At 49.9% G+C, this 12,837-nt stretch overlaps 1 protein-coding gene across 1 annotated transcript in view; it reads right to left on the bottom strand.

The window, feature by feature from the left end:
• The window catches only part of LOC140404751 (transferrin receptor protein 2-like), a 75,434-nt gene that overhangs the window by 37,845 nt on the left and 24,752 nt on the right, over positions 1-12,837 (bottom strand). The window contains 1 exon segment of the mRNA XM_072493465.1: positions 10,626-10,766. Coding sequence (XP_072349566.1) covers positions 10,626-10,766 — 141 coding nt within the window.

Below are 12,837 nucleotides of genomic sequence, written 5' to 3'. Positions count from 1 at the left end.
TGAGGGGTGTGAGGTATATCAGAGTGTTACAGTGAGGGGTGTGGGGTATATCAGAGAGTGTTACAGTGAGGGGTGTGGGGTATATCAGAGTGTGTTACAGTGAGGGGTGTGGGGTATATCAGAGTGTTACAGTGAGGGGTGTGGGGTATATCAGAGTGTTACAGTGAGGGGTGTGGGGTATATCAGAGTGTTACAGTGAGGGGTGTGGGGTATATCAGAGTGTTACAGTGAGGGGTGTGGGGTATATCAGTGTGTTACAGTGAGGGGTGTGGGGTATATCAGAGTGTGTTACAGTGAGGGGTGTGGGGTATATCAGAGTGTTACAGTGAGGGGTGTGGGGTATATCAGTGTTACAGTGAGGGGTGTGGGGTATATCAGAGAGTGTTACTGTGAGGGGTGTGGGGTATATCAGAGTGTTACAGTGAGGGGTGTGGGGTATATCAGAGAGTGTTACAGTGAGGGGTGTGGGATATATCAGAGCGTTACAGTGAGGGGTGTGGGGTATATCAGAGTGTTACAGTGAGGGGTGTGGGGTATATCAGTGTTACAGTGAGGGGTGTGGGGTATATCAGTGTTACAGTGAGGGGTGTGGGGTATATCAGAGTGTTCCAGTGAGGGGTGTGGGGTATATCAGTGTTACAGTGAGGGGTGTGGGGTATATCAGTGTTACAGTGAGGGGTGTGGGGTATATCAGTGTTACAGTGAGGGGTGTGGGGTATATCAGAGAGTGTTACAGTGAGGGGTGTGGGGTATATCAGAGTGTTACAGTGAGGGGTGTGGGGTATATCAGTGTTACAGTGAGGGGTGTGGGGTATATCAGTGTTACAGTGAGGGGTGTGGGGTATATCAGAGAGTGTTACAGTGAGGGGTGTGGGGTATATCAGAGTGTTACAGTGAGGGGTGTGGGGTATATCAGAGAGTGTTACTGTGAGGGGTGTGGGGTATATCAGAGTGTTACAGTGAGGGGTGTGGGGTATATCAGAGTGTTACAGTGAGGGGTGTGGGGTATATCAGAGTGTTACAGTGAGGGGTGTGGGGTATATCAGAGTGTTACAGTGAGGGGTGTGGGGTATATCAGTGTTACAGTGAGGGGTGTGGGGTATATCAAAGTGTTACAGTGAGGGGTGTGGGGTATATCAGAGTGTTACAGTGAGGGGTGTGGGGTATATCAGAGTGTTACAGTGAGGAGTGTGGGGTACATCAGAGAGTGTTACAGTGAGGGGTGTGGGGTATATCAGTGTTACAGTGAGGGGTGTGGGGTATATCAGAGAGTTACAGTGAGGGGTGTGGGGTATATCAGTGTTACAGTGAGGGGTGTGGGGTATTTCAGTGTTACAGTGAGGGGTGTGGGGTATATCAGAGTGTTACAGTGAGGGGTGTGGGGTATATCAGTGTTACAGTGAGGGGTGTGGGGTATATCAGTGTGTTACAGTGAGGGGTGTGAGGTATATCAGAGTGTTACAGTGAGGGGTGTGGGGTATATCAGAGAGTGTTACAGTGAGGGGTGTGGGGTATATCAGAGTGTGTTACAGTGAGGGGTGTGGGGTATATCAGAGTGTTACAGTGAGGGGTGTGGGGTATATCAGAGTGTTACAGTGAGGGGTGTGGGGTATATCAGAGTGTTACAGTGAGGGGTGTGGGGTATATCAGAGTGTTACAGTGAGGGGTGTGGGGTATATCAGTGTGTTACAGTGAGGGGTGTGGGGTATATCAGAGTGTGTTACAGTGAGGGGTGTGGGGTATATCAGAGTGTTACAGTGAGGGGTGTGGGGTATATCAGAGTGTTACAGTGAGGGGTGTGGGGTATATCAGAGTGTTACAGTGAGGGGTGTGGGGTATATCAGAGTGTTACAGTGAGGGGTGTGGGGTATTTCAGTGTTACAGCGAGGGGTGTGGGGTATATCAGTGTGTTACAGTGAGGGGTGTGGGGTATATCAGAGTGTTACAGTGAGGGGTGTGGGGTATATCAGAGTGTTACAGTGAGGGGTGTGGGGTATATCAGAGTGTTACAGTGAGGGGTGTGGGGTATATCAGAGAGTGTTACAGTGAGGGGTGTGGGGTATATCAGTGTTACAGTGAGGGGTGTGGGGTATATCAGAGTGTTACAGTGAGGGGTGTGGGGTATATCAGAGAGTGTTACAGTGAGGGGTGTCGGGTATATCAGAGTGTTACAGTGAGGGGTGTGGGGTATATCAGTGTTACAGTCAGGGGTGTGGGGTATATCAGAGAGTGTTACAGTGAGGGGTGTGGAGTATATCAGTGTTACAGTGAGGGGTGTGGGGTATATCAGAGAGTGTTACAGTGAGGGGTGTCGGGTACTTCAGAGTGTTACAATGAGGGGTGTCGGGGTACATCGGAGTGTTACAGTGAGGGGTGTGGGGTATATCAGTGTTACAGTGAGGGGTGTGGGGTATATCAGTGTTACAGTGAGGGGTGTGGGGTATATCAGTGTTACAGTGAGGGGTGTGGGGTATATCAGTGTTACAGTGAGGGGTGTGGGTTATATCAGTGTAACAGTGAGGTGTGTGGGGTATATCAGAGTGTTACAGTGAGGGGTGTGGGGTATATCAGAGAGTGTTACAGTGAGGGGTGTGGGGTATATCAGTGTAACAGTGAGGGGTGTGGGGTATATCAGAGTGTTACAGTGAGGGGTGTGGGGTATATCAGTGTTACAGTGAGGGGTGTGGGGTATATCAGAGTGTGTTACAGTGAGGGGTGTCGGGTACTTCAGAGTGTTACAGTGAGGGGTGTCGGGGTACATCGGAGTGTTACAGTGAGGGGTGTGGGGTATATCAGTGTTACAGTGAGGGGTGTGGGGTATATCAGTGTTACAGTGAGGGGTGTGGGGTATATCAGAGTGTTACAGTGAGGGGTGTGGGGTATATCAGAGTGTTACAGTGAGGGGTGTGAAGTATATCAGAGTGTTACAGTGAGGGGTGTGGGGTACATCAGTGTTACAGTGAGGGGTGTGGGGTATATCAGAGAGTGTTACAGTGAGGGGTGTGGGGTATATCAGAGTGTTACAGTGAGGGGTGTGGTGTATATCAGTGTTACAGTGAGGGGTGTGGGGTATATCAGAGAGTGTTACAGTGAGGGGTGTGGGGTATATCAGAGAGTGTTACAGTGAGGTGTGTGGGGTATATCAGAGAGTGTTACAGTGAGGGGTGTGGGGTATATCAGAGTGTTACATTGAGGGGTGTGGGGTATATCAGTGTTACAGTGAGGGGTGTGGGGTATATCAGAGAGTGTTACAGTGAGGGGTGTGGGATATATCAGAGTTACAGTGAGGGGTGTGGGGTGTATCAGAGAGTGTTACAGTGAGGGGTGTGCGGTATATCAGAGTGTGTTACAGTGAGGGGTGTGGGGTATATCAGAGAGTGTTACAGTGAGGGGTGTGGGGTATATCAGAGCGTTACAGTGAGGGGTATGGGGTATATCAGAGAGTGTTACAGTGAGGGGTGTGGGGTATATCAGAGTGTTACAGTGAGGGGTGTGGGGTATATCATAGTGTTACAGTGAGGGGTGTGGGGTATAGCAGAGTGTTACAGTGAGGGGTGTGGGGTATATCAGAGTGTTACAGTGAGGGGTGTGGGGTATATCAGAGAGTGTTACAGTGAGGGGTGTGTGGTATATCAGTGTTACAGTGAAGGGTGTGGGGTATATCAGAGAGTGTTACTGTGAGGGTTGTGGGATATATCAGAGAGTGTTACAATGAGGGGTGTGGGGTATATCAGTGTCACAGTGAGGGGTGTGGGGTATATCAGAGTGTTACAGTGAGGGGTGTGGGGTACATCAGTGTTACAGTGAGGGGTGTGGGGTATATCAGAGAGTGTTACAGTGAGGGGTGTGGGGTATATCAGAGTGTTACAGTGAGGGGTGTGGGGTATATCAGTGTTACAGTGAGGGGTGTGGGGTATATCAGAGAGTGTTACAGTGAGGGGTGTGGGGTATATCAGAGAGTGTTACAGTGAGGTGTGTGGGGTATATCAGAGAGTGTTACAGTGAGGGGTGTGGGGTATATCAGAGTGTTACATTGAGGGGTGTGGGGTATATCAGTGTTACAGTGAGGGGTGTGGGGTATATCAGAGAGTGTTACAGTGAGGGGTGTGGGATATATCAGAGTTACAGTGAGGGGTGTGGGGTATATCAGAGAGTGTTACAGTGAGGGGTGTGCGGTATATCAGAGTGTGTTACAGTGAGGGGTGTGGGGTATATCAGAGAGTGTTACAGTGAGGGGTGTGGGGTATATCAGAGCGTTACAGTGAGGGGTATGGTGTATATCAGAGAGTGTTACAGTGAGGGGTGTGGGGTATATCAGAGTGTTACAGTGAGGGGTGTGGGGTATATCATAGTGTTACAGTGAGGGGTGTGGGGTATAGCAGAGTGTTACAGTGAGGGGTGTGGGGTATATCAGAGTGTTACAGTGAGGGGTGTGGGGTATATCAGAGAGTGTTACAGTGAGGGGTGTGTGGTATATCAGTATTACAGTGAAGGGTGTGGGGTATATCAGAGAGTGTTACTGTGAGGGTTGTGGGATATATCAGAGAGTGTTACAATGAGGGGTGTGGGGTATATCAGTGTCACAGTGAGGGGTGTGGGGTATATCAGTGTTACAGTGAGGGGTGTGGGGTATATCAGTGTTACAGTGAGGGGTGTGGGATATATCAGAGTTACAGTGAGGGGTGTAGGGTATATCAGAGAGTATTACAGTGAGGGGTGTGGGGTATATCAGAGTGTGTTACAGTGAGGGGTGTGGGGTATATCAGAGAGTGTTACAGTGAGGGGTGTGGGGTATATCAGTGTGTTACAGTGAGGGGTGTGGGGTATATCAGAGTGTGTTACAGTGAGGGGTGTGGGGTATATCAGAGAGTGTTACAGTGAGGGGTGTGGGATATATCAGTGTTACAGTGAGGGGTGTGTGGTATATCAGAGTGTTACAGTGAGGGGTGTGTGGGATATCAGAGTGTTACAGTGAGGGGTGTGGGGTATATCAGAGAGTGTCACAGGGAGGGGTGTGGGATATATCAGAGTGTTACAGTGAGGGGTGTTGGATATATCAGTGTTACAGTGAGGGGTGTGGGTATATCAGTGTTACAGTGTGGGGTGTGGGGTATATCAGAGAGTGTTACAGAGAGGGGTGTGGGGTACATCAGAGAGTGTTACAGTGAGGTGTGTGGGGTATTTCAGAGAGTGTTACAGTGAGGTGTGTGGGGTATTTCAGAGAGTGTTACAGTGAGGTGTGTGGGGTATATCAGTGTTACAGTGAGGGGTGTGGGGTGTATCAGAGTGTTCCAGTGAGGCGTGTGGAGTAGATCAGAGAGTGTAACAGTGAGGGGTGTGGGGTGTATCAGAGAGTGTTACAGTGAGGGTTGTGGGGTATATCAGTGTTACTATGAGGGGTGTGGGGTATATCAGAGAGTGTTACAGTGCGGGATGTGGGGTACATCAGTGTTACAGTGAGGGGTGTGGGAAAAAACTCAGCGTTACAGTGAGGTGTGTGGGGTATATCAGAGTGTTACAGTGAGGGGTGTGGGGTATATCAGAGTGTTACAGTGAGGGGTGTGGGGTATATCAATGTTACAGAGAGGGGTGTGGGGTATATCAGAGAGTGTTACAGAGAGGGGTGTGGGGTATATCAGAGAGTGTTACAGTGAGGGGTGTGGGGTATATCAGAGTGTTACAGTGAGGGGTGTGGGGTATATCAGAGAGTGTTGCAGTGAGGGGTGTGGGGTACATCAGAGTGTTACAGTGAGGGGTATATCAGAGAGTGTTACAGTGACGTGTGTGGGGTATATCAGAGAGTGTTACAGTGAGGGGTGTGGGGTATATCAGAGAGTGTTACAATGAGGGGTGTGGGGTATATCAGAGTGTTACAGTGAGGGGTGTGGGGTATATCAGAATGTTACAGTGAGGTGTGTGGGGTATATCAGTGTTACAGTGAGGGGTGTGGGGTATATCAGAGTGTTACAGTGAGGGATGTTGGGTATATCAGTGTGTTACAGTGAGGGGTGTGGGGTATATCAGAGAGTGTTACAGAGAGGTGTGTGGGGTATATCAGTGTTACAGTGAGGGGTGTGGGGTGTATCAGAGTGTTACAGTGAGGGGTGTGGGGTAGATCAGAGAGTGTAACAGTGTGGGGTATATCAGAGAGTGTTACAGTGAGGGTTGTGGGGTATATCAGTGTTACTGTGAGGGGTGTGGGGTATATCAGAGAGTGTTACAGTGCGGGATGTGGGGTACATCAGTGTTACAGTGAGGGGTGTGGGAAAAAACTCAGCGTTACAGTGAGGTGTGTGGGGTATATCAGAGTGTTACAGTGAGGGGTGTGGGGTATATCAGAGTGTTACAGTGAGGGGTGTGGGGTATATCAATGTTACAGAGAGGGGTGTGGGGTATATCAGAGAGTGTTACAGAGAGGGGTGTGGGGTATATCAGAGAGTGTTACAGTGAGGGGTGTGGGGTATATCAGAGTGTTACAGTGAGGGGTGTGGGGTATATCAGAGAGTGTTGCAGTGAGGGGTGTGGGGTACATCAGAGTGTTACACTGAGGGGTATATCAGAGAGTGTTACAGTGACGTGTGTGGGGTATATCAGAGAGTGTTACAGTGAGGGGTGTGGGGTATATCAGAGAGTGTTACAATGAGGGGTGTGGGGTATATCAGAGTGTTACAGTGAGGGGTGTGGGGTATATCAGAATGTTACAGTGAGGTGTGTGGGGTATATCAGTGTTACAGTGAGGGGTGTGGGGTATATCAGAGTGTTACAGTGAGGGATGTTGGGTATATCAGTGTGTTACAGTGAGGGGTGTGGGGTATATCAGAGAGTGTTACAGTGAGGTGTGTGGGGTATATCAGTGTGTTACAGTGAGGGGTGTGGGGTATATCAGTGTTTCAGTGAGGGGTGTGGGGTATATCAGAGAGTGTTACAGTGAGGGGTGTGGGGAATATCAGAGAGTGTTACAGTCAGGGGTGTGGGGTATATCAGAGAGTGTTACAGTGAGGGGTGTGGGGTATATCAGAGTGTTAAAGTGAGGGGTGTGGGGTATATCAGAGAGTGTTACAGTGAGGGGTGTGGGGTATATCAGAGAGTGTTACAGTGAGGGGTGTGGGGTCTATCAGAGAGTGTTACAGTCAGGGGTGTGGGGTATATCAGAGAGTGTTACAGTGAGGGGTGTGGGGTATATCAGAGTGTTAAAGTGAGGGGTGTGTGGTATATCAGAGTGTTACAGTGAGGGGTGTGGGGTATATCAGAGAGTGTTGCAGTGAGGGGTGTGGGGTACATCAGAGTGTTACAGTGAGGGGTATATCAGAGAGTGTTACAGTGACGTGTGTGGGGTATATCAGAGAGTGTTACAGTGAGGGGTGTGGGGTATATCAGAGAGTGTTACAATGAGGGGTGTGGGGTATATCAGAGTGTTCCAGTGAGGGGTGTGGGGTATATCAGAATGTTACAGTGAGGTGTGTGGGGTATATCAGTGTTACAGTGAGGGGTGTGGGGTATATCAGAGTGTTACACTGAGGGATGTTGGGTATATCAGTGTGTTACAGTGAGGGGTGTGGGGTATATCAGAGAGTGTTACAGTGAGGTGTGTGGGGTATATCAGTGTGTTACAGTGAGGGGTGTGGGGTATATCAGTGTTTCAGTGAGGGGTGTGGGGTATATCAGAGAGTGTTACAGTGAGGGGTGTGGGGAATATCAGAGAGTGTTACAGTCAGGGGTGTGGGGTATATCAGAGAGTGTTACAGTGAGGGGTGTGGGGTATATCAGAGTGTTAAAGTGAGGGGTGTGGGGTATATCAGAGAGTGTTACAGTGAGGGGTGTGGGGTACATCATAGAGTGTTACAGTGAGGGGTGTGGGGTCTATCAGAGAGTGTTACAGTCAGGGGTGTGGGGTATATCAGAGAGTGTTACAGTGAGGGGTGTGGGGTATATCAGAGTGTTAAAGTGAGGGGTGTGTGGTATATCAGAGTGTTACAGTGAGGGGTGTGGGGTATATCAGAGAGTGTTACAGTGAGGGGTGTGGGGTATATCAGTGTGTTACAGTGAGGGGTGTGGGGTACATCAGAGTGTTACAGTGAGGGGAGTGGGGTATATCAGGGTGTTACAGTGAGGGGTGTGGCGTATATTAGAGTGTTACAGTGAGGTGTGTGGGGTATATCAGAGTGTTACAGTGAGGGGTGTGGGGTATATCAGTGTGTTACAGTGAGGGGTGTGGGGTATATCAGAGTGTTACAGTGAGGGGAGTGGGGTATATCAGGGTGTTACAGTGAGGGGTGTGGGGTATATTAGAGTGTTACAGTGAGGGGTGTGGGGTATATCAGTGTTACAGTGAGGGGTGTGGGGTATATCAGAGAGTGTTACGGTGAGGGGTGTGGGGTATATCAGAGAGTGTTACAATGAGGGGTGTGGGGTACATCAGAGTGTTACAGTGAGGGGTGTGGGGTATATCAGAGAGTGTTACAGTGAGGGGTGTGGGGTATATCAGTGTTACAGTGAGGGGTGAGGGGTATATCAGAGTGTTACAGTGAGGGGTGTCGGGGTATATCAGAGTGTTACAGTGAGGGGTGTGGGGTATATCATTGTTACAGTGAGGGGTGAGGGGTATATCAGTGTGTTACAGTGAGGGGTGTGGGGTATATCAGAGAGTGTTACAATGAGGGGTGTGGGGTATATCAGAGTGTTACAGTGAGAGGTGTGGGGTATATCAGAGTTACAGTGAGGGGTGTGGGGTATATCAGAGTGTTACAGTGAGGGGTGTGAGGTATATCAGAGTGTTACAGTGAGGGGTGTGGGGTATATCAGTGTTACAGTGAGGGGTGTGGCGTATATCAGAGAGTGTTACAGTGAGGGGTGTTGGGTATATCAGAGTGTTACAGTGAGGGGTGTGGGGGTATATCAGAGTGTTACAGTGAGGGGTGTGGGGTATATCAGAGTGTTACAGTGAGAGGTGTGGGGTATATCAGAGTGTTACAGTGAGGAGTGTGGGGTATATCAGTGTTACAGTGAGGGGTGTGGGGGTATATCAGAGTGTTACAGTGAGGGGTGTGGGGGTATATCAGAGTGTTACAGTGAGGGGTGTGGGGTATATCAGAGTGTTACAGTGAGAGGTGTGGGGTATATCAGAGTGTTACAGTGAGAGGTGTGGGGTATATCAGAGTGTTACAGTGAGGAGTGTGGGGTATATCAGTGTTACAGTGAGGGGTGTGGGGTATATCAGAGTGTTACAGTGAGAGGTGTGGGGTATATCAGAGTGTTACAGTGAGGGGTGTGGGGTATATCAGAGTGTTACAGTGAGGGGTGTGGGGTATATCAGTGTTACAGTGAGGGGTGTGGGGTATATCAGAGTGTTACAGTGAGGAGTGTGGGGTACATCAGAGAGTGTTACAGTGAGGTGTGTGGGGTATATCAGTGTTACAGTGAGGGGTGTGGGGTATATCAGTGTTACAGTGAGGGGTGTGGGGTATATCAGAATGTTACAGTGAGGGGTGTGGGGTATATCAGAGTGTTACAGTGAGGGGTGTGGGGTATATCAGAGTGTTACAGTGAGGGGTGTGGGGTATATCAGTGTTACAGTGAGGGGTGTGGGGTATATCAGTGTTACAGTGAGGGGTGTGGGGTATATCAGTGTTACAGAGAGGGGTGTGGGGTATATCAGAGAGTGTTACAGTGAGGGGTGTGGGGTATATCAGAGTGTTACAGTGAGGGGTGTGGGGTATATCAGAGTGTTACAGTGAGGGGTGTGGGGTATATCAGAGAGTGTTACAGTGAGGGGTGTGGGGTATATCAGAGAGTGTTACAGTGAGGGTGTGGGGTATATCAGTGTTACAGTGAGGGGTGTGGGGTATATCAGAGTGTTACAGTGAGGGGTGTGGGGTATATCAGAATGTTACAGTGAGGGGTGTGGGGTATATCAGAGTGTTACAGTGAGGGGTGTGGGGTATATCAGTGTTACAGTGAGGGGTGTGGGGTATATCAGAGTGTTACAGTGAGGGGTGTGGGGTATATCAGTGTTACAGTGAGGGGTGTGGGGTATATCAGAGTGTTACAGTGAGAGGTGTGGGGTATATCAGAGTGTTACAGTGAGGGGTGTGGGGTATATCAGAGTGTTACAGTGAGGGGTGTGGGGTATATCAGTGTTACAGTGAGGGGTGTGGGGTATATCAGTGTTACAGTGAGGGGTGTGGGGTATATCAGAGAGTGTTACAGTGAGGGGTGTGGGGTATATCAGTGTGTTACAGTGAGGGGTGTGGGGTATATCAGTGTGTTACAGTGAGGGGTGTGGGGTATATCAGTGTGTTACAGTGAGGGGTGTGGGGTATATCAGAGTGTTACAGTGAGGGGTGTGGGGTATATCAGAGTGTTACAGTGAGGGGTGTGGGGTATATCAGTGTGTTACAGTGAGGGGTGTGGGGTATATCAGAGTGTTACAGTGAGGGGTGTGGGGTATATCAGAGTGTTACAGTGAGGGGTGTGGGGTATATCAGAGTGTTACAGTGAGGGGTGTGGGGTATATCAGAGTGTTACAGTGAGGGGTGTGGGGTATATCAGAGTGTTACAGTGAGGGGTGTGGGGTATATCAGAGTGTTACAGTGAGGGGTGTACTATGCATTGACCGTTGTACCTACCTGTCTGGGAACGGCAGTGTGACGTAATGTGAATCTGCCCAGACGTGATTAAGCTGGAAGGAGTTGAGCTTTCCGTAGATCATTTTGGTAAGTTCCTGGAGTTGTGGGGAACCTGCTGGGTGGGACGTTTTGCTCATGATCCTGCAAAGAAGAGGGTTTTTGCGCTGTTAGTTCCTGTGTTGTGACAAAAGTCACGCCTGTTTCTGCCATGCCTATTCTGGGCATTGGCGGCCATTAAGCCCACCCTTCCCCTTCGGGCTCTCTTGGCGACTTCTCCTACTCCGCCGATCTGCACATTTCACTCCCTCATCTACTTCACCCGTTTCTCCCTTTTGAAATTCGCGATCGGATCTGCCCGCGTTCATCCAGACAGCGCATTCGAGACCACAACTTGCTGCTTCAAAAATCATTTCTCATCATCTCCTCCCTGGCTCTTTGTCCAATCGCCCTTCATGATCCCACTCAGGATCAGCGATCAAATGGAGCCTGGGGTGTCTCGGTTGCCGGACGAGTGTCATTCAACCCAGACTCAGTTTCACTTTTGACTTTGAGCGGAACGCAGCACAGCTCTGGTGCCTTCCAGCAGTCCACCCATTGTATAACGATCCCCATGTGCCCAGTGTTAATAAATGAACCCACATCGCACCTACCCAATCGCTTATGAGGGATTGGCATTTTTATATGAGCCCAGTGCCGATCGCACCTGGGGTATGGATGCCAATGGGAGGGGGTGGATTAAGTGATACTCTGGGCAGTTTCAGAATCTCAAAGGGTCGGCGGGGGAGTGGAGGGGAAACGTACAAATGAACATCAGAAGTTAACAAGGTTCATCGGCAATGTAGGTGATGTACGGGTGTTGACTGGGTTTTAACTAGAAGATGTGGGGTATTCTGTTTACCTTTTATCGGAGTTTAGTTTTTAAAATATTAATTTATGGGATGTGGGATGTCGCTGGTGAGCTGTCATCTGGAACCCGCTGCAGTCCCTGCGGTGTAGGTACACCCACTGTGCTGTTAGGGAGGGAGTTCCAGGGTTTCGACCCAGCGACAGTGAAGGAACGGCCGATATATTTCCCAGACGAGACGGGGAGCGACTCGGAGGGGAACCTCCAGGTGGTGGGGTTCCCAGGTTACTGCTGCTCTTGTCCTTCTAGATGGTAGAGGTGGTGGGTTTGGAAGGTGCTGCCTGAGGAACCTTGGTGAGTTGCTGCAGTGCATCTTGTAGACGGTACACACGGCTGCCACTGTGCGTCGGTGGGGGAGGGAGTGAATGTTTGTGGAAGGGGGAGCCAATCAAGCGGGGCTGCTTTGTCCTGGATGGTGTCGAGCTTCTTGAGTGTTGTTGGAGCTGCGCTCATCCAGGCAAGTGGAGAGTATTCCATCACACTCCTGACTTGTGCCTTGTAGATGGTGGACAGGCTTTGGGGGGGGTCAGGAGGCGAGTTACCCTCCGCAGGATTCCCAGCCTCTGACCTGCTCTGGTAGCCACAGTATTAATGTGGCTGGGTCCAGTTCAGTTTCTGATCAATGGTAACCCCCAGGATGTTGATAGTGGGGGATTCAGCGATGGTGATGCCATCGAATGTCAAGGGGCGATGGTTAGACCCTCGCTTGCTGGAGAAGGTCATTGCCTGCCACTTGTGTGGCACGAATGTAACTGGCCACTTGTCAGTCCACTAAGGGCAGCATGGTAGCACGGTGGTTAGCACAATTGCTTCACAGCTCCAGGGTCCCAGGTTCGATTCCCGGCCTGGTTCACTGTCTGTGCGGAGTCTGCACGTCCTCCCCGTGTGTGTGCGTGGGTTTCCTCCGGGTGCTCCGGTTTCCTCCCACAGTCCAAAGATGTGCAGGTTAGGTGGATTGGTCATGCTAAAATTGCCCTTAGTGTCCAAAATTGCCCTTTGTGTCCAAAATTGCCCTTAGTGTTGGGTGGGGTTACTGGGTTATGGGGATAGGGTGGAGGTGTTGACCTTATGTAGGGTGCTCTTTCAAAAGAGCCGGTGCAGACTCGATGGGCCGAATGGCCTCCTTCTGCACTGTAAATTCTATGATCTGATTCAATTTGCTGAAATGATTGCTTAGGAGTAAAGAACTTGCTCTGGCTGCATGTCACAAAACCACACGAATCTGCTGATGGGTGAACAGCCGTCACTTTGGGCGTCTAAATGACTCCAAGACAGAGCTCAAGAGAAATGGTCAGCAAGTAGAACCAA

Source organism: Scyliorhinus torazame, chromosome 31 (genome assembly GCF_047496885.1).
Source record: "Scyliorhinus torazame isolate Kashiwa2021f chromosome 31, sScyTor2.1, whole genome shotgun sequence".
Taxonomy (NCBI): Eukaryota; Metazoa; Chordata; class Chondrichthyes; order Carcharhiniformes; family Scyliorhinidae; genus Scyliorhinus; species Scyliorhinus torazame.
Note: the sequence above shows the minus strand (reverse complement) of the source record. Positions and strands in the feature narration are given on the sequence as shown.